General features: G+C 41.3%; 1 protein-coding gene across 1 annotated transcript in view; it reads right to left on the reverse strand.

Moving 5' to 3' along the window:
* The window catches only part of LOC130113248 (immunoglobulin mu heavy chain-like), a 192,585-nt gene that overhangs the window by 110,578 nt on the left and 56,180 nt on the right, over positions 1-25,827 (reverse strand). Inside the window, exon 3 of the mRNA XM_056280816.1 lies at positions 24,702-24,707. Within this exon, the coding sequence (XP_056136791.1) occupies positions 24,702-24,707 (6 nt within the window). The remainder of the gene's footprint in view (positions 1-24,701; positions 24,708-25,827) is intronic.

The following is a 25,827-nucleotide window of genomic DNA, read 5'->3' on the forward strand; positions in this document are numbered from 1 at the left end:
AAAGGATCAAATTGGCTTATCACTTCTAACATGCCTAAATAATTGCCATTACTTGGAAGACCAAATAACTCGCTGTCACCCCTAAAAGGCAGCCCACGCTCAGATAAAAACTTAATAACTGCCACCACCCGTTTGAGCACATCTTTCCAGCAATCACATTCACTCTCCAATTGTTTTTTCAGGTCTGAATCGATCTGTCCTTTATCTGCCGTCCTAGCAATCCACGCAAGCATCGCCTTCCTGTGAGAGTCAGAGCCTTCATGCTCAACTAGGCCATCATGGGCATGTGTCCAATCATTATAGCCATTATTAACAAATGGCTTTGAATGTGATGTTATGTCCCCGAACAAGCGACGGACGAAACAAAACACCACTCTTTTAGATGGGGAGTAAAGGAGCCACTCACGGGGCACATATTCTCCATTAACAGGCCTTCGATTGAATAACGTTTTTGAAAAACACCGCTTTTGATGTTTATATTGTCTCTCAGAAGCTGAGAAATCCACGTTTTTATTCTGGCATGATTCTGGCCCTTTTCTCGCCCAATAAGTCCGCACATCTTCATTAATGTTACCCCAGCATGCTGCATCTGTACTGTATGGATCCTCATCCACGTTTGACCTGGCAGCTTGATCGGGGTGGCTACTAATGCTGCTGCTGCTGCTACACCATCAGCATTAGTAGCCAAGGGCTCTGCGGTCGATTCTCTAGGGTCGGCTGTTGTGATATTGAAGTCCGCGTTCTCGTCGCTAGGCTGTTTGACCGGATCTTCGCCTGGGTCGGCTGATGGTGTGCTATTGGGAGCAGCAGGGCTAGTGAGTGCTGCTGCTGCTGCTGCTGCTGGGCCTGGAAGTGCTGCTGCTGCTGCTGCTGCTGGGCCTGGAAGTGCTGCTGCTGCTGCTGCTGCTGCTGCTGCTGCTGCTGCTGCTGCTGCTGCTGCTGCTGCTGCTGCTGCTGGGCCTGGAAGTGCTGCTGCTGCTGCTGCTGGGCCTGGAAGTGCTGCTGCTGCTGCTTCTTCTGCTGCTGCTGATTAGCAGCGCTGCCACTTGTAGCTGGGTCGAGCTCTTTGGCAGCGGCGCTCAATTTCTTCCCCACGGGCAACTGATCAGCAGGAGCCTTACCGAAATATCCAGTAAGTTTCGGAATCTTTTTAAGCAGTTCTTGCTCACGAAGCTCCCTGAGTTTCTGTGTCTTTCTTTTTTGATAACCACTTTCAAATTTACGCGGTGGCTGAGACTCTGACATTTTGATTGCATCGATTTGAATTAGTAAACTAGCTGTCGTTTACCCACAATCTCAAAACCAACGTGCACCTGCGCATTGCATACCACTTTTGAAGAGAACATGGCCCCTGATTGGTTATAAACGAGGTAGGCTAAGGTAGCATTTAGATACACGTACAACCCAGGGTCAGCTAAGGTAACGTGAACATGAAAGACACACATTGCCATTTCGACGATAGACTTCAAGCACTATTTGGAGGGGGGGAGGGGGCTCGGATTCGGGGGAGATTTCGGACTTGGGGCCTATAAAAAAATTAAAGTATATATGTTTTCCCCTTCTATCATAGGCCCTCTCTCCTGATTGGCCCCTGGGCTCAAGCCCAGGTAAGCCCGTGCATAGATCCGTGCCTGATCGCTCGGTAGTAGATTGTTTCTTGCTTTGAACATTATTTGTGTTGTGTTAAATTCTACTAAATCCCTGAACTTTTAGGCACTTGACTTTAAAAATAGCTTGTTGGTGTGGTCACTATATCCTACATTGTGAACTGTCCTTATGGCTCTTTTTTGTAGTGTACATAATGGTTGTAGGTTGGTGTTGTAGGTGTTACCCCATACCTCACACAGTAGATCAGGTATGGTAAAATAAATTAACAATACAGAGTGTACAATGACTTATGATCCAGAATGTGTCTTGCTTTTCTCATGACTGCAATGCTCCTTGCCAGCTTTGCTCACACATATGTTATGTGAGGTTTCCAGCAGATCTTGTGGTCTAGTATCACACCTAGACATTTATTTTCATATACTCTTTCTAGTTGGATATTTTCTATCACTACTTTTACTTTGCTGTTTATTTTATAATTTCCAAACAACATAAATACATAATGTAGAGCAAAATATAAAGTTTCTTATAGTCCCAATATGGCATCCATTTATTTGGAAAAAGAATGAGATGTGAATCTGGGTAAAATTACTAAATACATAGCTATTTATTCATGAATAGATTTATTTAGATGCTCTCAATAGAATGCTAATTTCCCTCCACTTTTTTACTTTTACATTTATTCAAAGGGTGTTTTTGTGTTTCATCAGGAAACAGTGGTTGAAGTTTTTAGTGAGTTGAGGTTGTGTCATCTGGTGGATCATCTCTTAACTGTTCAGGGACAGAGAGGGTTTTTGTACAGGTCTACCAGTGGTTTGTGTTACTGTGTGTCTCGGGCACAATAATACACAGCTGAGTCTTCAGGCTGCATATTCTGTCCTGTTAGAGTCGCTGTCTTACTGGAAGCTGCTAAAGAGATACTGAACTTGTTTTTTAGTGACTCTTTGTAGTATGTGTATGAAGCACTTTTCATTCCAATCCACTCCAGTCCTTTTCCTGCAGGCTGTCTGATCCAGGCTGTGTAATAGCTACTAAAAGAATAAGAGACCTGACAGGTGATGGTCAGTGGTTGTCCTGGCTGGACAGTCAGAGACGCTGGTTGATTCAACTGCTGACTGTTCACACCTGTAGAAGAGAGAGAAAAAAGTTGAAAACTCAACTTTGTGCCTCAGTGCAGAAAGGATAAACAGAAGAAGCTTTGTGGTCCTGAATGTTTCTCCCTCAAAGAGACTCACAGGATCCAGCTGCCAGCAGCAGCAGCAGCAGAGCTACAGACAACATGATTTGTGTTGAAGTTGAACTGCTGGGAGCTGCTCTTCTTCTGGTCCAACTAAGAGCCTGGTATGAACTTCTTATAGTGGACTAACAAGGAAGTATACTTTGCATAGAAAATCACCCCGCCACAATAATGTATTCAAAGAACATGGAGTACTTATTTACAAATATTAACAGATTGCAATTGCCGTAGTTTATGATTAATCAATAAACACGTTTAAGAGAGGGTCATAATCATTCAAATGGGTTTGTCCTGGTTTTGGAGTATATCCAGTATTGTGAACTATGGAGTCTAGTTTCACAAACAAAGTGTCCAAATTGTCTGCATTTAACAGCAAACCTTACATTTCTTTCTGAAGGTAGATGTAGACAGTATGCTAGTTGGTTAATTAAGATGAATATGGAAGTGCTCCTTTTGGTTTCATCAAATCTTTGATTTCAGTGAAAATTTCAGTGTCGTGATCATTTCATTTCGACCTTGAGAAAGTCAGTAGGAAGTTTTACTTTGTAGGTGGAGGACATTGGGGCTGTTTTGGTGCATTTGTCTCAGACAATAACAAGTCTGATTCATTCAGATAACTTAAAGATGGAAGTCCTGACCAGCATGGTAAAAGAACAGGTTTTAAAGTGTTTTTGTTTATCTTCTACTGGATTATATATTGCAGTAAATCCTATACACTAATCGGTCACTCAGATGTACTCAGCAGCTTGTACACAAAAGATAAGATCAGATTTATGTCACAAGTTGGCTGCTTCTTTGCTTATTGTTGTTCTTGGTTTTCATACAATATTGCTTACAGTTATAAAAACAATCAAAATAAAATATTAGAGCATTAGAAATTAGAATTGTACTACACTAACTTTGCCATGGCCCAAAATTAGACAATCTAAAATGTTAATGTAAGCATACTTTAAGGATAATTTAAGTTAATGGCTTTCATGATTAAAACCAAATTATGACTTACACGAGCTTCAACTGGCTTTTAGTTGCCCTCTCTATATAAATTAAACCACCAATGTGTGTGTGTGTGTGTGTGTGTGTGTGTGTGTGTTGGGGGATTGGTACCCCTTATAGGTCCCAGGTATTTTTTTTCAGCCCTTCCACTCACTAGTACCAAAAAATACAGGGCAGTACAGTGGGACAACACTTGACTTAAAAGTATGTCCACCTCCAGCAATGACTGTCATGCGACACAGTTTGCAGAGTATAGTTTTCTTTTTGGTGTTGGGTTTTCTAAATCCAAACCATGTCCACACAAAAAAAGTTGCAACCCATTTAGTAACAAATTCATCTCCCCCATCTTGGGTTGGTTTGGATGCCTCCTCTTGTTCTGTATTTGTAATTTCACTCACCTCCATGTTTCCTCGTCACGTCATCTACTTCGTCTTTATCATCTTAACTTTTATGGCGGTTGGGGAAGGACCAAGATGGCATCGTAGGAACATCTCTATTTGGTAGCTCTACAAAAATGTGCATTAATCTCTGCAACAGACATGTTACAATCTACTAGGTCAAGTCCAAGTACTTAACAATCAACGTTAACTACTTTTGCCCTATCAAAGCCCTATCAAAGTTTGGTTTCGTGGACTTCTTTTGTAAAACTATCACACTCTTTATAATAATGGTAGTCGCTCAAGTAAGTTAAAATATAGTACTTCTCCAAGTTCAACCGTTATCGCGGAGTTAGACAAGGTTGTCCCATTTCCCCTTATCGCTTTTTGATCACTGCACAACTTCTTGCTACTTACAGTTCCAATAGTGATTTGCAGGGTGTAGTGGTTGCGGACAGACAGGTCTTCATCAGTCAGCTGGCAGACGATACAGTCCTCTTCTTAAAAGATACTACTCAAATCCCTTGTGCTTTGGACCTTATTAAGAATTTTCCAATGCTTCCGGTTTATGTTTAAACATGAACAAATGTGAATTAATGCCTATCAAGACATATAAAATGTCATCTGTATGTGGTATTCCAATTAAGAATCAAGTTACATATTTGGGTGTAAATATTAGAATAGATGAATCTGTAAGATTTTCTTTGAATTTTGAGCCAGTCATTGAAAGGCCAGGCAAAAAATGTAATATATGGTTACAGAGAGAGCTATCATTAAGAGGGAGACGTCTTCTCTCAAAAGCTGAAGGCATTTCAAGACTAACTTATGTCGCTCTTTCCTTCCCTGTTGAGAATTCAACTGCAAAAAATATTGATAACCTTTTGTTTGAATAACAAGACACATTTTGAACTTTTATTATGAATACTACTGGTTGTGGAGGATTAAACATTTTGGATTTTACAACATTAAACAATACATTTAAGAGTAATTATATAAGACAGATCGTGAAAAACACCGCTTCCTTATGGAATTTCATCCCTAATTATATTTTTTTCTATAATAGGTGGCCTGAAATTTGTTCTACAATGCAATTATGATATTCTTAAAATACCCGTAAAATTATCAAACTTTCATAAACAATTTCTGTTGGCTTGGTCTCTCCTACATAAACACAACTTCTCTCCTCGTAAATACTTTATATGGAACACCAGGAATATCGTTTATAAAAATCACTCATTATTCTTTGGAAACTGGTTTAACAATGATATTAGGTTGGTGGGTGAACTGCTTAACTCAGAAGGTCACTTGCTGAATTACTCTGAATTTTTATCAAAATTTAAAATCCCAGTACCTGCAAAGGAGTATGCAGTTGTTTTTGATGCCATTCCTTCCGGTGCTCTGATGCTGATGAGACTCAAAATTAAGAGTTTCTGTTGTTCCCTCTATAGAGCTGGATGGATCTGTAATCAGTAAACTGTGTTTCAAATTATTGTAAAAGTAGAAATAGATGTGTTAGAGCTTCATTCCAAAGAGATATAGTATCAATACCTTATGTAAAATTTTTCTAGGAAAAAATTGTGGAGAACATTCCTTGGAAAAGAGTTTGGACTTTACCTCTCAAACACCTGTTATCTAATAAAGTGAGAGAAATCATGTTTAAACTAACTCATAGATTCTACCCTGCTAAATTATATCTTAAAAGGCTTAAAAATGATGTTGATATTGGTTGCTCGTTTTGTGTTACTATGCCTGAAACTGCTCTGCATCTGTTTTGGTATTGTACACAAACTAAAAAGTTTTGGTCTGACGTCCTTTATTTTATTCAAATACACATTATTGCTGATCTTTCCTTTACCTTTGAAAATGTACTTCTTGGCTTCTTTGATTTTAAGGAGAAAGCTGACAATTTTTTTATTATAAGTCTTATATTTTTACTTGCCAAGTGTCATATTCATAAGTGTAAATTTAGAAATTCTAAGCCTTCTTTCACCGCATTCAGAAACGAACTTGAACCTTATTTGGATGCTGTTAGGTCATCTACCAATGTGAAAGCAGTGAAAACTATACATCTGTACTTATCTGTGGTCTCATAATATTGAGTTGGTATTTGTGGCATCTTTATAATGTGCATCCCCCCTGGCAAGTGTTTTAATTGTATCTGTTTATCAGATGTGTGTATTTTTGTGTAAAAATATATGGGTTGGCAAACAACGTAATGGTGTGTATTATTACCACCACCATCTGGTATATGGACACGAGCTGCTGCCCAAGTCACATGAACCAGCTCCCGTGGTTGAAACAAACACTTCCGGGTGACAAAGCGTCTCATAATGCTGCGGTTGGGGTACTACTGGAGCTGCTGGATGGCCGGAGCAGTTGCTCTGAGCATCACATATTGCGGCGGATGTGTTCAGTTTAAAGTCAGGTGAAAGCCTGGTGCGTCTCACACAGACGCTAAGGGTGCGTCGTGCGTCAGTATCAGACGCCAAACATTTCCCATGACGCCAGCATCCTTCTTCTCATAACTGGCTACATCTTGGACCCTGGCTGGTCTACAAGGGACTCGGAGGAGGTCTGGCCCCTAGACGTGTGGTACGCAGGCCCGCCGGGGTGTGTGGAGATTCCCTGATGCCCACCACCCAGCCCCCAGCTATGGGGTAAATAGTGCCACCTAGTGGATACCTCGGGTCTGTGGGGTAAACCCCTACACAACATCAACGTCTACACTGCTGTGGTTTTTTGTTTTTCTTGCCCTTTTGTGAGTGTTTAAGTGGGAGAGTACTGCTGCTGCCGTGTGTGGCTGCTGCTTCTCCCTCTCGTAGCCCCCCTTCCCCTCCACCCCTGTATGTCTGTTGTGTTTATCTGTTGTCTTCTTTCACCCCGTTTATTGTAAAGCCACTTCGAGTGTTAGAGAAGCGCTATAGAAGTTTAATTTAGTGGCATTATTATTAAAATATAAAGTTTCTTATAGTCCTAATATGGCACCCATTTATTTGGAGAAGAATGAGATGTGAATTTAGATAAGATTTGTAAACCTTTAGATATTTCTTCATAAATAGATTTATTTAGATACTCTCAATAGAATGCTATTTTCCCTCCACTTTTCTACTTTTACATTTATTCAAAGGGTGTTTTTGTGTTTCATCAGGAAACAGTGGTTGAAGTTTTTAGTGAGTTGAGGTTGTGTCATCTGGTGGATCATCTCTTAACTGTTCAGGGACAGAGAGGGTTTTTGTACAGGTCTACCAGTGGTTTGTGTTACTGTGTCTCTCGGGCACAATAATACACAGCTGAGTCTTCAGGCTGCATATTCTGTCCTGTTAGAGTCGCTGTCTTACTGGAAGCTGCTAAAGAGATACTGAACTTGTTTTTTAGTGACTCTTTGTAGAATGTGTATGAAGCACTTTTCATTCCAATCCACTCCAGTCCTTTTCCTGCAGGCTGTCTGATCCAGGCTGTGTAATAGCTACTAAAAGAATAAGAGACCTGACAGGTGATGGTCATTGGTTGTCCTGGCTGGACAGTCAGATACGCTGGTTGATTCAACTGCTCACTGTTCACACCTGTAGAAGAGAGAGAAAAAAGTTGAAAACTCAACTTTGTGCCTCAGTGCAGAAAGGATAAACAGAAGAAGCTTTGTGGTCCTGAATGTTTCTCCCTCAAAGAGACTCACAGGATCCAGCTGCCAGCAGCAGCAGCAGCAGAGCTACAGACAACATGATTTGTGTTGAAGTTGAACTGCTGGGAGCTGCTCTTCTTCTGGTCCAACTAAGAGCCTGGTATGAACTTCTTATAGTGGACTAACAAGGAAGTATACTTTGCATAGAATAGGACACCTACATACTAAAGTGTTCCAGGAATAGTCACTAGTCTTATGTAAATATGAATAGAGCTTGATTGCTTGTTTTCTAATAATCTTCCCTGAACACACACAGCAAAACCTCACATTTCTTTCTCAAGATAGATTTGAATAACAACTTGGTGACCTGACACAAATACAGAAGTGGACATGTTCTTTGTGCCAGTCTTAGATTTCAGTGAAAGACTGGATTGCTGGATCATTTTAATTCCAGCTTGAGAAAGTGAATATGAAGGATTACTTTGTATGTGGAGTACATTTGGGCTGTTTTGATGTGTCCGTCTTGCACAATAAAACACCTGCTTCACTCAAATACCTGACAGGTGGATGTCCTGAGCAGCAAAGCAGAGGAACTACAAGGTGTTTTGTACTGTATATACCAACTAGTAAAATGCTCCACACAAATACATAACTCGTGTGTACTTAGTATTGTTACATAAATGATAAGATCAGGTTTCGCTGATCAACGAGACTCTTTTTAGTCATCTTTTTTGTTCTTGCCTTCATGCAATAGTACCGGCACTTATTTTACTTTGGTCCCTTTTAGCCCATGGTGTTATCGACAGTTATTTTCTGCTATTTTCCAGTGTACTTCTCTTCTCCAGCAAATATTCATATTCACCCAAATTAATGTTGACAGCAGGTGTTTCCTTCACAGTAAATACTATGTGTTAAGTCCCCTTTGCTAACATTACTGACTGACATCTTACTTCCTCAGAAAGTTGTCTTAGTGTCATGTGGGACATATTCCTCCCCATTACTATCTGAGTGTACAGCAACAAAAAGACACAACACCCCATGCTATTTACAGTAACTTGAGACATTACCCATCTTTAATGCTCAGTATCATGTTTCTGCTTTGGCTGCTTCTGTCCACTGCTTGTATGTATTCTAAGAGGGGTTTATGCTCCATGTTTGGTGGATATAATGCTTCCACTATTGTGGACAGTAAGCGGATATATAGAGAGATCCTTTCTTTGTAAAAAAAACACAAAAAAAAACAAAACAAAACATATTTTCATTGGTATCCAGTAAATATCCCTAACAGACATACTAACATATCTAACGCATTAATATCTCAGTTGGGTATTTATCTTGACAGATATAAAGTTTAAAAACCGGCCGTCATTTTGACCGCCCATGGTGGTTTTAGGTAGGAGTGAAATCCCGGTCGTTCTAGTGTTAAACAGGTAAAGTCAAACACTACAGGCAAGTATCCATGAGAAAGGTCCACCAATCAGCAAACACAATCCTAAACAATCAAACCCAAATACATTGAAAATAAACCAACACATCGTGCAAAACATTAGTAGCCATTGGTCTCTCCTTTATCATGACAGTTACTTAACTGAACACACAAACGCATTAGAAGTTCATCACACACATAAACATAGTAGTATGTGTCTCCTACTGAGCTAAACGCCACCAAAATTCAGGTGATGCATGCTGCACCTCCGCTGGCCACATGCCACCCCACGCCGGCCACTGAGAAAACGGAGCCCAGCCAGCTGCACAGCAGTATGCCAACCAGCAATCTAACAATCAAAATAATGCCTCCAAAACACTCAACATTCTGTTAATACAACTTAAACTACAGCTACACAGAGACCAGAGACCTTTCATTTGTTGGCGTAGTCCGCCATCTACAGGAGTTACAGTGTAATAGCACCTAAACTCAATGTGCAGGTCTAATCAGTGGATACTGAAACTGAATCTGGTTAGTAAACAAACATAAATTAGGAAAATTAAATAAAATGATATAGAAGGGTGTCTGTTTTTACAACCCAATATTTTCTAGTCCTCTACATTAACACAGCTGTTCGTCATCCCCATATTTCTTGATAATCAGACCTTTGTACTTCTTCTTGAACTGTGTAATGTTTGTACTTTGTTTGAGTTCCATGGTGACACTGTTCCACAGTTTTACCCCACAGATTGAAATCCCCATGCTCTTCAAAGTTGTACGAACACGTAATTTCTTGAAGTTTAATTTCCCTCCCAAATGATATTTTGGAGGCTGTGCTCCAATTATCGGGGTATTTTCTTACAGTAACTTGAGACAGTACCATCTTTAATGCTCAGTATCATGTTTCTGCTTTGGCTGCTTCTATCCACGTCTTGTGTTACGGTTTCACCCTCAGAACCCCCGCAACCTACCTCTTCCGTTCCCTCTGGACCTCCACGGCACTCGGCTTTGCCTGAGTGTCCACTCCTCACCACCAGAGCCGGGGCGCGGTCACGTTCCCCATCACCGGACTTAGACCCTGAGGTCCCCAGCACCTCCCAACGGGCACTGCGCGTCCTTCGGCGCGACTGCTGCCATCTGCTGGCAGACTGGCAGCACGGCTCTGTTTTTCCCCGGTCACTCGTTCCCTCAGCTGTTCCCCATCTGCAACCATCTCAGCTGTTCCCCATCTGCAATCACTTCTACCCCTACAAGAACCTGGCCTTCTCTCAAACTCATCGCCAGATCTTCCCTCTGACCTGTTGCGCGGAGCCGGCTCGCCTGCCAACCTCCCTCCTCCCTCCCTCCCTCCCTACCTCCCTCCTCCCTACCTCCCTCCTCCCTCCTCCCTCCTCGGGCTACCAGTTAGACTTTGAACTCGGACTACTACTTTGGCTTTGAACTCGGACTACTCCTCGATTCCCCTTTGCCCTCGGACTTGGAACTTTGGCTGATACACTTACACAACACCCAACGCCCCATTCACATTTTACACACACTTAGGATAATTTACACTAACACATAGCTAGACACATTACCGCCTGTCACTACACACAGCGTATTCACACCCCCCACAAACAAAACTACCTGAGCACCATACACATCCTGCATTTCCCTCTCCCCTGTTATGTTTTCCCTTTGTTAATTGTCATGAAACGTTACTAAGAGTCCTCCGCCTCCTGCGTGGTCGTCTGGGTCCTCCTGCACAACCCGTAACATATCAGGTCCCAAATCCAGCCTGGCCCTTGCATTCTTTCCATTCCTCATGTGAATTCTGCCTCTTTTCCCCAGTTTCAATCTATTACAGTTTCAGTGTTAGAGAGTACAGTCTCTGGTATGAACTCCTCCTCCTGTATCTTAGACAACATTCCCACCAAACTGCTCACGGAGGGATTTTCAACCGTTACCCCATTATTCTGCAAGTTCTTAATAGTTCTTTGGCCTCTGGTTCTTTTCCAGATAGGTTTTATCATGCCATTTTCCACACAGCAAATACACGAGTGTTGAAATTGTAGGGGCAGTGTTGAACAGAGTGTTGGTGTTGTTATAAAGTGGCGCTGCCAGTGTTGCCTATGACTCGTCTCCGTTGTCAGAATGGAGCGCGTTCTCCATTGGTGTTCAGCTCAACCCTGACTGGGATGGATCAAAGCCCCGCCCCCACGTAACGGTTCTGGGAGACGTTAAAGAACTTCTCCCATTTCCCACCGGCGCCATTTTCTTTGACGTGGCGAGGACGGACGGTACATGTTTCACAAGGTAAAACCAGGCTGTCTTAATCACACGCAGGATATGTTATGCTAATTTATGTGTCGTTCATGATTTGTGCTTATTTAAGTTGTAACCGTGTGTTTCGTATTGAGCTAAATAGGGGGCTAACTGAAGCAGACCGAGCAGCTGTGGTTCTAGCGTTAGGTGTGGCGCTCCCATCCGTCAGGTAGGTGAGTTATCGTGACGTCATGGTGACCAGTCTCCACCCTGACAACCAGCCTACTGACTACAATGCAGGGTGGTGTTATGAGCTAATGCTGGGGAGCAGTTTCAGAGCTGGACGTTGAAATGTGCAGTGTTTGGCGGGGGTGTTGCTAATCGAAGCAAGCCGGCTAACGTAGCCGCTGGTGGAAACGAGTGTGCTAGCCACTGGTGATTAGATTGGCAACTGAAATTCACATACGAATTCCATTTATTTACCAGGTGAAAACAAAACAGGAAAGAGAACAAATGTGCGTTCTCACACAATCTGACGTCAGGGTAAAATAACGGGTGTGGCGTGTTCCTACCGGACTGTGTTAAACGTGACACTATAAGGAGCGCCAACCTCCCTCCGCGGGACATATGCTAGGCCTCATGTCGGGTAACCATGCTATGAACTAGAGTAGCTATCTCCAGTTTATGGAAACGTCTTAAAAGTTGTCAGTTGCTACTACGGTGCTTTAACAAGAGCTGCTTAATTAAACCAGAGCCCGAGGATATAAGGGCAGCTACATATTCAGCTGTGGTTTTGTGCAAATTAAACTGCCATTTAGTGTAAGATTATTTGAACGTTTCATTAGCTAGCTAGTTAGCTAGCAAAGCAACGAGGCACCATAGCGACCCAGGAAACAAGTTTGCTGCATAGCCTCAAGCAAAGTTTAATTTCTCACAATCACTTGTTGATGATGATAAATGGCTACGCATACATATGTAACAATTCTGAGAGTAATAATGACACATCAATGGGGCAATTGGGGGGCTGATTTTGAGAAATTAAGCTTTTCCTGGCCTTACATCCTCTTCAATTGAATTTGTGACAGAAAGACCTTTAGGTTGCCTGTGCAGCTTTGCTGCTTGCCCTGAAATAGAATAGCCAGATAATTTCTAACAATCTGTTATCCGTCAGACAGGCTGTGGATTAATTAAGCAGTTCGTATTAACAGACCCTGGCAACTGCCAACTTTTAAGATGTTATGAAGTTAGAGATAGCAAGGATTGCCTAGTTCATAGCAAGGTTAACTGGCATGAGACCTCATGTGTATGTCTCGCGGAGGTTCATTTTTGCTCTGTAGTATCCTGTTTTTTAATACAGTACAGTCTCATCTTATATTTACCTGAGAAATACATGGGATTTGTATGTGAAAGGGTTTTTACTCTGTCAACAGTTTTGTGTTTGTTTTTTTAAACAGAGTTGGAAAATATCAGTTTAGAAAAATATCTGTATGTGTAGTCAAGGCCTGAGATTTGTGCTTTATTTCAAAGAAATACTGGTTCAAGTGGAGCACAAGGGAATCCTGAAATGAGTACGAATACCAATGAAGGAGGACCCACTTCATTCAAGAAGGTAAGTAAGTGAAGGGGCAGCGCACTGATTTTCACATCACATCTGTTGCAATTTGAGTATGAGTACTGTAGCTAATTTCCCAACTGTTTGCTAAAAAATATGTAATTTTCTCAAATAAAAACTGTTAATGTCAACACTGGTATATTCAGTTGCTCGTTTATCAGGAATACTGATTGTCACAGTTGAAAGCAATGGTCTAAAACAATAAATAATGGTATAGATGGCCTTGCAGCTTTGCTTCCTGAAGGTTATACTATTCAGTATTTGTTTAAACTAATTTAGACAGCTGTGGATTCAGCTCTGGTCATTTTAGAAGGGGTCAGTTTGTTGTGCTGCTGAATTGTATCACATATGCATGTTTTTATTATTCTGACCACCTTCTTTCAAATTTTACAAAGTCAATGTATAAACTGCAGTTAATAGTGAGGGAAATTACAGTAAGTGTTTTTGCTCTCAGTTCCAGCTAAATTCAACTTGTCAAATGGAACCAATGTGGATCTGAAAGACTCCTCAGGAGCTGATGTGGCTACTGATATTTTTGATGAACTAGTGAGACATGCTGCAGTCTCTTTTGAGGTGTTCATTGAGGACTCGGGTAAGAAACAGAAACACCCCTCTCATTACATTTAAGGTATTAGCAGATACTTTTATTTTATCCAAACCGACTTACAATACATACATTTGTCATTAGGAAGAGAAACAACTATCTATCACTATGGGTACAATTTCAGGGTTTCCGCGGGGTTTTAAGAAGTATTAAAAGGTAGTAAATCAACTTGGTGAAAATTAAGGCCCTTAAAAGGTATTAATCACCATTTTACAAGGTATTAAATTTTGCAGCTATCTTTTTCAAAGAATATCCCATTTGTAGTAAAAGTTTTTTCTGCTAAAAGTTCATGTGAAATTATTTGAACATAGCCTATAGTGCAAGCTATAGTGCAAGATTATGTATGTATACCAATATTTCAAGTTTTCTTTGATTTAAGGTGAGACACTACATGTGAATAGTGTAAACATTTTAACTAATAGATATCACCATGAAACTTCACCAGTTGTTTACTTACATTAAGACAATATGCGCTGGAGTGTGTAAGTGTGTGGAGGGAAGCGGTTGGGGGTGGGGCATTGCAGCATACCCACTACATTATACTTGACTACACCACCTTAGGTGTCACTGATGAAAACAGTTATAACTCAAAGTGGTGTCAAGATTAAAAAAAAAGTATTAAAAGGTAGTGAATTTAGCTTCAGTATTCCTGCATATACCCTGAACAACAGATATTGTAGAGCGAGCCACTGCAGTGATGTTGCCTTATGCGAAATATACTATGCAACTGAATCCTACACCCTTGTCCCCTTAGAGGAGAATGAAGTCTCGGAGGTCTCCTGCTCAGATGAGGGGTCATTCTCACCAATTGTGTCTGGAAGGTCATGCTCATCAATTCAGTCTGTGAGGTCCACGGCAAGTTCAGACTCCACTGTAATTACAGAGAGCACCAAAGCACGGAGAAGGCAACTGGTAGAAGGACCACCTAATGATAAGGTGGCAAAAGATGTGAGTTGTTCTTAGGTTGTTGGTTGAGTGTCATGTATTTTCAAAATGCATTGCAGGCTTACGTGTGACCTCTATATTGCAGATGGTCTACGTAGCTTTGCATCAAAAACCAGGAGGAGAAGACATTCAAAGAGTACAACAAAACCAAAAGCATTTCTGATCAAACAAGAAAGAAAATTGTCAACATCTTAGTGGGGGATATGATCGAGAATCATGGGTAAGTGACCAATATAGTCTTCTTCATAAACTGAAATCCTCATTAAAGTATCTGTCTTCTGTTGTCAACTTTTTACACTGGTCATGTTCAACTTATTTTGAACTAGATTTCACACTGACCTTGTCTTTAATCTGTCTTGCTATGGTGTAGGAGGGTCCCACCAGTCAATGTCCACGTTACCTAGGAAAATAGACTAGTTTGGTGTGTTAATTATGAGTTGTGCATGTTTTGACATGGTTTCTCTGTATGTTAGATTGACCAAGACTTCACAGTGCTCTTTGGAGAAGATGTCTCTGGCAAGTTTATCGCAAAATGGCCAACATTCTTCAAAACCAGGATTATCACTCTCTGCAAAGACCTTCGCCCTGGTACTCATTTGGATGACCTTCTGTCCACTCAGGAGGAATTGAATGATTATGGTAAGTGATCTTACCATAATCATTGATCTGGTAAGTGAGCTGATCCAACAGGGAAGCTGGCGTTGGATCGGCTGAGGGAGCCTGGTCTACTGCATCCCGTAGGCCCAGGGACCATGGCCCCCCGCCTAGAGCTGCACCCGAGGAGGAAGCACTGAGGGCGGTCTGACTGGATGTAGCTGCTAGCCCATGCAGACCGGCCGTTCCGACAGTCATCCTGGCTGGTGTTCGTTCTCTGGACAGACATTTTGGACTTGCAAATTTACTGAATGCACTGTGTTGACTGTTTGTGTGTGTTTTTTTCTGTGCTTTGTTCTCTCCGTTTTTGTGTGTTTTTGGTGGTGTCGTTTTCTTTTGGATGTGTTTTTTGTGTTTTTTGTTGCACTGCTGTGGGTTGAATGAAAAGAAATGTCGTCTCTTTTGTGTATGAAAGTACATGACTGGGATGACAATAAATTGTTTCAGATTTCTGATTTGTGAAGTGTACGCAGATGTTTGTGTTTGTCAGTGTTCATGTGTGTTTATGAGCTATGACTGTGTATACTCATGGCATGCATGTGGTTGTTGCATTCTAATCCACTAGGATGGGACAGTGGCTTGGCAGCTATCCTCCTGCTCATTCATCTCTTGCCCCGACTGCAAGAGGAAAAAGTCATGGAAAAATCAGTGCCACTGAAGCTGCTGACCATGTGATCAAGTTCATGAAGGTATTTTCTAGAATAGGGATGTAATGATGTGACCTTTTCAGTACGATACAATATGATACGCAATTAATATCACGATACGATATTAATCACGAAATTAATTTCTCCCCCCTTTAATTAAATGTATACCTGACTGAAATAAAGCACACAAACAAGTATTTGCTTGTCATACAATTACTACCAGATAAAAAATATATACTTTGGTCATGCAACTTAATAGGCACTTGTCTGTAACTGTAAAATGATGTATAAAATTGAAGTCATTGATAATAATAGTGTGATAATTTCCCATTTATCTATGTTTTATCAGCCCATCAAATCTATTTATATTTATAATAACACTATATTCATAAGCCATGTTTTTACCCTAATGAAATTCTGACTGGCACAATGAACTCAGTAAAACATTTAATTTCAATTTTTAATTGTTATTAATCATTTATTTAAATTTCAGTCTCAAAATCAATGCACTCCTCTCACCCCGCCCTCCCTCCCTCTCGCAAGTAAGCAATGTCACCTAAGTTTGACCTAGTAGTGATTCCATAGTATTGCGCAACATGCTGGTATGCCTAGAAGTTCACGTGACGTTATGATGAACATATCAAGGATTTCTGGACTTATTTCTGCCTGTCACAGATGTTCGCCAACCTTACCTTGGATTTAACCATTTTATACCAATAGATCCCTTTGAATGGAAAGGAAAATATTTGTTTCTATTTTATTATCGTTGTACGCTATAGGCGGCTTAGTTGTAACACCGTGTTACAACTGACCCCGCAGTGGAGTTTTCCTCAAGCCTGGCTAAAAACGTACTATGAGTTGGTTACATGTTTGAAAACGGTGTTGTTTTAGGCAAAAAGACAGTTATTAAGGTAAGATAAGTTGGATTCGGTGACACAGACACACACAGCTCAATAATAAAAAAAAATAAGTACGATAAAGAAATTTATTTACATGTCGCGAAAAAAGCCTTTCCTCTGAATCTCCACGAAAATACGTCCAAAATGTTTCAAAATTGGCAGCCAACCTTCTCATAGCAAGGAGGTAAATTGACCCTAAGCACACCCTGCTTGACCCTGTGCAACTATGTAAAATCTTAGTGTTAGGCTACATTTAACCCCGTGTTAGGTTGTGCCTCGCTCTCCCTGTGCATTCGTCGTCTCCTTCATCTGCCATTTCCTCACGTTCGCCTGGATTCATTATTCAGCTAGTTAGTCTGCTTTCTCCTCCGACAGGTAAGATAATCTGTTGTCGAACTTTTCTCTTTCTTTCCCCCTTGTAAGTTTAAAATTACTTTGGTCGTGGTCTTCTCTGCTGCTGTGTGACTGTAATGTTGATATAATGTGCAGTGCAACATCGCATACGTTTAAAACAAAGGCTCACAGGACCGTTTATTTTCAATTTAAGTCATGTTTCATTGATGTTGTGTGTTTTTTTTTTTTTATTGTGCTATGTGGTTTTCAATGTCAGTGTGGCCATACGGTGTTAAGTTGAATGCTTAGTTTTAATAGCAATGTCACCACCATGACCGAAGATACAAGCTCGCCTCAATAATACCGTGACACGATATTACAAAGAAATGCTTACAGTTGATATCCGTGGCCTTTTTAATTCGTGATATACCATTTGGCGGTATATTGTTACATCCGTATTGTAGACATATATGATGAATGAATGTTGCTTTGCTCCTTATAACACTTGAGTGACTGATGGTTTTCACCTTCTTGGTCAGCTGTGTGTGTCTCTCCGCCTTGCAACTGTTATAAGAAAACACCTCTTGATGAGGGATAGGTAGAAACGCGTTATTCCATCTTATTTTATCTTATCACTGAATATTAAAATGGTGTTTTAGGATTAAAATCTGGTGACCAAATGGTTCAAGTATATGGCTTACATATAATAATGCTCATAAATTCTTTTGGTGATATTTTGTTCTCTGCAATGGTAGCATTGTAATCTCAGAAGAGGCCAAGATCATATGAGAGATCATTCAATATGGTAATGTTTTTTATGTACCTTGCCCTCTAAACAGTTGAATAGACATGGTCCATCATGTTAAAATAATTCACACCAGCCCACTCAAGAGCCCAAAAAACTGCCTTTAACAAGTCAGGTGTATCTCATTTAGAGGTGTTTCAACACCTATCCAGCTAAAGGAAGGTGGAAAATGTTTTAACTGTCTCTTGGGTGTGAACAAACACAAAACACTGTTCCTAATCCCCTTCCCTCACTCTTAGGTGGGTACAAGCATGGTGACGTTCCTTGAGAGAGTTGGATCAGCACAGCCCTTCCTCCTCTGCGGTGGAGAAAAGAAGAGTAGTATCCAGAAGTTTTACATCATCCTGGACCAGAAGGCCAATCCCTGTGTGGCGCAGATGGCTGTGGCTGCCTTCAACGAACTGTTTAAGGCACACTTTCTGTTTGCTGTATCCTACAACGAGGCATTGTAACACTTCTACACATTCATCCAAACAAACTGTATATGGCATTGACTTGGGCACTGCAAAGGAGAGTCCAAGGGTCAAGGAAATCAGGGTTAGAATTAATAACATTGAGGTTTGAAAATGTTCACCTGTTAGATTTGCAAGGTACAGCACACAAGTTGTTCAGTTTTTTTTTTTCAACATTTGAAGTTTAGCCATGCTTTGTACCCAGGGCGTACTTTGCATTTGAAATGTGGTGAACATGGGTGCTCATCTGTGTTTTACACTTATTGTGGATTCAAGAAACATTTGTTGAGAGTTCATGGAGATGGTGTAGCTTCGAGTTCTGTTGATGATTTGAACAATGTGGACAATAATGTTTGTGCCTCCTGACTTACTGCCAAGTGCTGATCCTCCCCTCAGTTACCTTGCACCTCTTGAAGAGAGACAGTTACTGGATATGTGTAGCTCTATTATCGCTAAAGTACAAGCATCTGGAGTCTCTGATAGTACTATGCAGTCTTTAGTTGATTCAATGGAGGAACTTGTAAATGACATCCATGTCCAAGTGCAGGATGCTGTTCTTAAATGTCTTTCATCTGAGGTAACTGAACAAGTCTTAGATAAGGTTAAAGACTGTTTTGAGCAGCTTGAAAATCCATTGTCACTCCTCAATACCGAAACTAAGAGGCAAAGACATTTTGAGAAAAAAAGGGAAAATCGTTGAACCTGTAGAGCATGTTCTTGGTGTGTGTTACGATGTGTGCAGAGATAGAACGACTGGTGTATACAGTCAAGTTCCAGTCAATGACAAATTCATTTATGTGCCAATTTTGGGGACTCTTGAGTCTATATTTACCAACTGGAACTCAACAACTGTTTCCAGCAAGTAAAGCTTCATAAAGATGGCATTTTCAAAGACATTAATGATGGTTCATACATAAGAAATCACACATTATTTTCACAGCAAGAACATGCGCTTCAGATTCCGCTTTATTACGATGACTTCAAAATGGCCAATCCACTTGGATCTAAAAAAGGAGTACACAAACTTGGCTGTGTATACTTTATTTTAAGGAATTTGCCAACCAGGCTAAATTCAGTTTTGATGAACATTCATCTTGCGGTGCTTTTTCATTCTGAGGATTTAAATAAATATGGTTTTGGTCAAATCCTACAGCCTCTTGTCCATGACTTAAAAGTTTTGGAGACACAGGGAATCCAGGTGCCCTTTTCAGATACACCATTGAAGTGATCTGTTATTCAGGTTACTGGGGATAATTTAGCTATATGTGGCCTATTTGGTATGTCTGAGTCGTTCAGTACATCTTATTGTTGCCGATTTTGTTTAACTGACAAAACAAATATGTCCTGATATAACTGCCGCCTCTGGAAATGAAGTGTAGTAGTCTATGACAGTCAATATGTAGTTGTTCTGGATAGGACCTACTAGGTCAATACCTATTTTTGTCCAAGGCCTGGGTGGTAGTTCAAGTATGTCCGATATAACAACTGCCTCTGGAAATGAAGTGTAGTAGTCTATGATAGGCAATATGTAGTTGTTCTGGATAGGACCTACTAGAGCAATACCTATTTTTGTCCAAAGCTTGGGTGGTAGTTCAAGTGGTTGGAGGGGTTGATCTCTGTGTAGCAGCTGGTTGAGCACACAGGCAGACCAGTTTCTAATCAGTCTCTCAACATCTATGTCCATGCTAGGCCAATAGAACTTGCTCCTCAGATATTGTTTTGTACGTACCACTCCTTGGTGTGTCTCGTGTGCGATCCTCAGCATTTGTTTCACCATTGCTTTTGGTAACACAATACGGTGTCCTCTCAGTATAAGTCCGTGTGTACTTAACTCTTCTGCATATCTGTTGTATGGCTGCAATTCCTCCGGGACTGGGTTTGACCATTTTCCTGTCCCCACACTTGTCTTCAACTGCTTGAGTGTTTCATCCTCAGTCATTGCCTGTTTAATGTCCTTAAGTGTTATTGCTTGCACACCATGCATAGTCACTGAAAGCACTCTGTCCACACATGTTTCCACATACCCATTATCCTCTGTCTCTGGTAAGGGAAGCCGTGATAATGAATCCGCCACATTGGATATTCCTACTATGTGTTCGATCTTATAGTCATATGGTTGTAGTCTCAAGCCAAGTCTCTGTACTGGGGGTGGTAACAGTGTTGCTTTGTCTGGGTTGACCATGTAAAGGAAGAATTTGTGATTTGTTTGCAGTGTAAACTTGCCCCCCCCCCACAAGTATGTTCTAAAATGTTCCACTGCCCAAACGCAACCGAGAGTTTCACGCTCTATCTGAAAATAGCGGTGTTCTGTTGGAGTCAGTGAATGGCTCGCATAGGCTATTGGCTTGTTCTGTCCATCTGATTGGGTTTGTAACAAGACCGCCCCTAGTCTTACTGGGCTCGCATCACTAACAACTACTGTTAGTGCATCAAGCTTGAAGTATGCTAGGCATGGCTCACTTACCAATACTTCTTTCATTGCTTGGAATGACTTTTCTGTTTCTGTGGTCCACTCCCATTCCTGTCCTTTTCTAGTCAGCTTACTTAGGATAGGTTTGCATAGTTCGGTATGAACTTCATCGGGAATCCGAAGTTGCCTAGGAATGTGCGCAGTAACTGCACGTTCTCTGGTCTTGGTGCATTACAAACTGCCTCGACCTTCCTTGGGTCTGGTTTGATTCCTTCGACCGTAATCACATGTCCAAGTATCTCTATCTGTTGTAATCCGAATATGCATTTGACTCTGTTCAGGGTTAGACCTCTGTCCATGAATCTCTGGAACACTTGTCTCAGTCTCTGTTCAAGTTGCTTGTCGTCTTCAGCAAAGACCACCACATCATCCATATAACAGACAGTACCGGGCATTCCACATAACAGAGTCCATAGCCTTCTGATAGACTTCGGGTGCGCTCGACAATCCGAACGGGATTTTTCTGAAACGGTAGCACCCTCTGTGTGTGATGAACGTGGTCAGGTGTCTTGATTCAGGGGCTAACTCACACTGCCAAAATCCTTTACGTGCATCCAATTTGGTAAACACTTTTGCTTTCTGCACTGCTTGTAAGATGCTATCAACAGTTGGTACTGGATGTCTTTCTCTGATCACAGCACAATTAACTTCCCTAAGATCTACGCATAGCTTCACTTCTTTGGTGTCTTTCTTTGGGAAAATTAGAATATTGAAAACCCATTCTGATCCTTCATTCACTTCCTCTATTATTCCTTGGTCAAGCATTTTGTCTAGTTCCTGGTTTATAGCTTCTATCATTGGATAAGGGACGCTCCTTAAACCCTGAGCTACAGGTGGGACCTTCTCGTCGACTAACTTTATGACTGCAACCCTTGATTTGACCTAGTCCTTTAAAGAGTGATGGGTATTCATTTGCTAACTCACTGAATCTCTCTGTCTGGCCTACTGTGTTCACATTTACCCCAGGGTTCAGTATCTTTAAAGCAAAGCATGCCCCCCCCCAGCAATGCCTCAACATTTCCTTCTATCACATATATGTCATCTTTTATGACCTTGTCTTGCCATCTCAACTCTGCCTCAAAATAACCTGCACATTTAAGTGGAGTAGTCTGGGCATAGGCATAGAATCGCTTCTTGGTTGGCTTCAGTTCTGTTCTATTGGACAATACTCTCTTATACAGATGTTCTCCTATGAAGTTTCTACCACTTCCTGTATCTATAACCATTTTCAGCTTTAGTCCGTTTAGTCTTATTGTCTCAGTACCTTCAGAATCGACAGCATGAATAAACTCATCTGAATCTGAGTCAGAAGGCTCATATACTGCTCTAACTGTTTTACCGGATTTGGACTTTTCCTTATCCTTATTTCTGTCTTCTGTTACAGTTCTTTTCCTTTTGTGCGCTATTTTTCTCTCTGCACACTCTCGCGTAGTGTCCGATTTTGTTACAGAACAGTCACTTTGCTGTCTTGGCGCCACATTGATCGGCTTTGTGAGTTGCCATTCCACATCTGTAGCACTTGGTGTCGCTGTTGAGTCGTTCTCCGTCAGCATGTCTGCTTCCTTCTAGCGCTGTGGCTTTCCTTTGATCAGTGTGCCTCTTTGAAGTGAACATGGTTGTATTTCGCCCTGTAACGACTGTTCTCAGAAAATAACTTTGATTCTGCTTGTGCAGCTTCAAAAGCCCTCACAACTGACAGTGCTTTGTCTAAAACAGTCCTTCCTCCAGTTACAATATGTCACGCAGTTTTTTCATTGCACATTTTTCCACAGTCTGATCTCTTAGCATATCATTTTCCAGTGTGCCGAAGTCGCATGATTTAGCCAGTTCTCTTAATGTGTTCACAAAAGCATCTATAGACTCTTCTGGTAACTGCGCGCTCTGTCTAAATTTGTGTCGGGACGTATCACCAAGAATTGCAGACAGAAGCTATGCTCAGGGAAACGAGACCCCCCCCCCTCCCCGGGTTGTATAGAGTCGGACAGTTTGGGCTAGATAGACAACTCACAGACAGGACAACCAAACACGAAAGCAGGTGATAGAGCGTGCAATAGGAAAATGCCAAGTAAAAGAGCTTAATATCGGTTGTACTACAGCACATTGTTTAGTGGATACTGGTAGCAATGTAAGCACCATCACTGAAAAGTTCTTTCAGAAGGATGTGTATTCCATCTCTAGTTGGCTTTGAATCACTACTAACTACTGCAAATAGACTAGAGATATCTTATCTAGGTTACCTTGAATTGGAAGTTGAAGCAATGGGTATGAAAATCCCAGATTGTGGCTTTTTGGTTATGAAGGACTCTAAGAGCTCCCAGATGACAGAAGCCCGTATCATTGGTATGAATATCATTCGCAAGTGTTGGCAGTTAGTGCAATCTGAATTTTATACTACATTGGGTGGGAAATTAGATTCGGAATGGAGAAATGTGTTTCGACAAATGCAGAAATGCAATGTTGATAAGAGAGCCATTGCCAGAGTCACTGGTAAAGATAAGGTACACATACCTTCATCATCCTTAGCCACTGTCATGGTAAAAGGAACCATTAAGGGGGCTCAGAAAGATGCTCAACTGCTGGTAGAACCTGGAAACACAACGCTCCCTCAAGGTCTCGCAATCATTCCAACGTTGGTGAGTGGTCAGCGTCAAACTGTCCCAGTCAAAGTTGTGAATTTCTCACAAGAGGATGTTGGCTCTGCCCGAGAACCCGGCTGGGTTTTGTATCTCGAGTTGAGAGTGTTGACAGTGAACAGACCTGTGAAGTAAATTTTCAACGCATATCTGCTGATGTTGAGCTGGTCACAGTAGAGACAAATAATTCTGATGCTCAGAGTAGAGCGCAGTCAGTCATTGACAATCTTGGTATTGGTGGCACAGTTGAAGAGAGAAACAAACAATGTGAGTTACTAGCTAAGTACATAGGTGTTTTCACAGATGATGATAATGACCTTGGCTATACCGATCAGGTTAAGCATGAAATTAAGGTGGTTGACGAGGAACCAGTTGCACAACCGTACCATCACATTCCACCGAAACTGTACAGAGAGGTCCAAGAGCACATTTCAAAGCTATTGCGGAAAGGTGTCATTCAGGATAGTGACAGCTCTTATGCTTCTCATGTGGTGATAGTACGAAAGGCTGATGGCACTATACGTCTGTGTGTAGACTACAGAAAGCGAAATCAGAAGACAAAGAAAGATGTGTTCCCACCCCGCATCGATGAGAGCTTTGATGCTTTACAAGGCGCAAAGTTTTTCTCAACCATTGATCTTGCCAATGGATACCACCAGGTGGCAATTGATGAACGTGACAGGCATAAGACAGCATTTGCAATGCCTTTTGGTCTCTTTGAGTGTCTTTGCATGCCCATGGGTGTTTGCAATGGGCCTGCAACGTTCCAACGGTTAATGCAGGCAACCATGAGTGACCTGGTCTTCCAGATTAAGGTAGTATATTTAAACGACATACTAGTGTATTCGTGGAGCTTCCAGAAACACTTAAGAGAGGCTAGAAACAGTGCTAAAACGCCTTAAAGAGACAGGACTGAAGGTGAAGTTGGAGAAATGGCATCTCCTTCAAAAAGAAGTCAAGTTACTGGGGCGTCAAATCTCCACAGATGGTATAGCAACAGATCCTGGAAACGTAGCAGCTGTAAAACAATGGCCAGCCCCTGCTACATTGAAGGAACTTAGATCATTCCTTGGGTTTTGTAGCTATTATAGGAGATATGTTAAGGGCTTTTCAAAGATTTCCGGTGCACTTCATGATGTTGTGAATTTGTGTCTTAACACTGGCAGCCCAACTAAAGTCAACTAAATGCTTTGTGCATTATGGAACACAGAATGTCAAAATACTTTTGACACCTTGAAAGAAAAACGTACAGTGCACCCATACTTGATTATGCTAATTTTACCTGTCCATTCATAGTAGAGACCAATGCGTGTAGTCATGGCTTAGGAGCGGTCCTATATCAGCAACAGGATGACAGAAAAAGGGTAATTGCATTATGCCAGTTGGAGGCTGAGAAATGCAGAAAAGAATGACACGAACTAAAGTAGCATGATGCTCGAACTACTGGATATCTGCTTGATTCAAAATTCAAGGTAGTGACTGACAACAACCCCTTATGTGATCTCAAAAGTGCAAAACTAGGGGCCAAAGAGCAAAGGTTGGTAGCACAGTTGGCCGCATTTCTTGGATCGGGATGCATGAGGATGTGGAGCTGTGGGTCAAAAAATGTCAGCGCTGTTGTTTCACTAAAATGCCGCATCCAAAAATTCACCCCCCTATGAGATCATTCCTTGCATTGAGACCTTTGGAGGTTGTAGCTGTAGATTTCACAGTGCTTGAGCCAGCTACAGATGGCAGAGGAAATGTTCTTGTGATTACAGACGTGTTTACAAAGTTCACACACGTTTTTTCACACGTGACCAAAAGGCAGACACCATAGCTAAGGTGCTGATAAGGGAATGGTTCATGAAGTATGGTGTGCCTGAACGGTTGCATTCGGATCAGGGCCGAAATTTTGAGAGCCAGGTAATAGGTGAACTTCTCCAGTTGTATGGGATAAAGAAAATGCGAACTACTCCCCATCATCCTACAGGAAATGCAGAATGTGAATGTTTTTTTTTTAAAGTTTTTATACAATGTGAGCGTTTTAATAGAAATGTACATGAGTTTTTGCGCACACTGCCCGCTGACAGAAAGAGGCATTGGCCTGAGCATTTACCAGAATTGGTGTATGCATACAATGTGACTCCACACTCAACGACAGGTTATTCTCATTACATACTGTATGGTGTGGATCCTCATCTCCTAATTGATGCCCTGTTTGGACAGGAGCATTCTGAGGATAAGAAACTTGACTGGTTGGCTGTTCATCATCAAAGGCTAAGAGATGCAC

This window comes from Lampris incognitus, chromosome 5, assembly GCF_029633865.1.
Source record: "Lampris incognitus isolate fLamInc1 chromosome 5, fLamInc1.hap2, whole genome shotgun sequence".
Classification (NCBI taxonomy): Eukaryota; Metazoa; Chordata; class Actinopteri; order Lampriformes; family Lampridae; genus Lampris; species Lampris incognitus.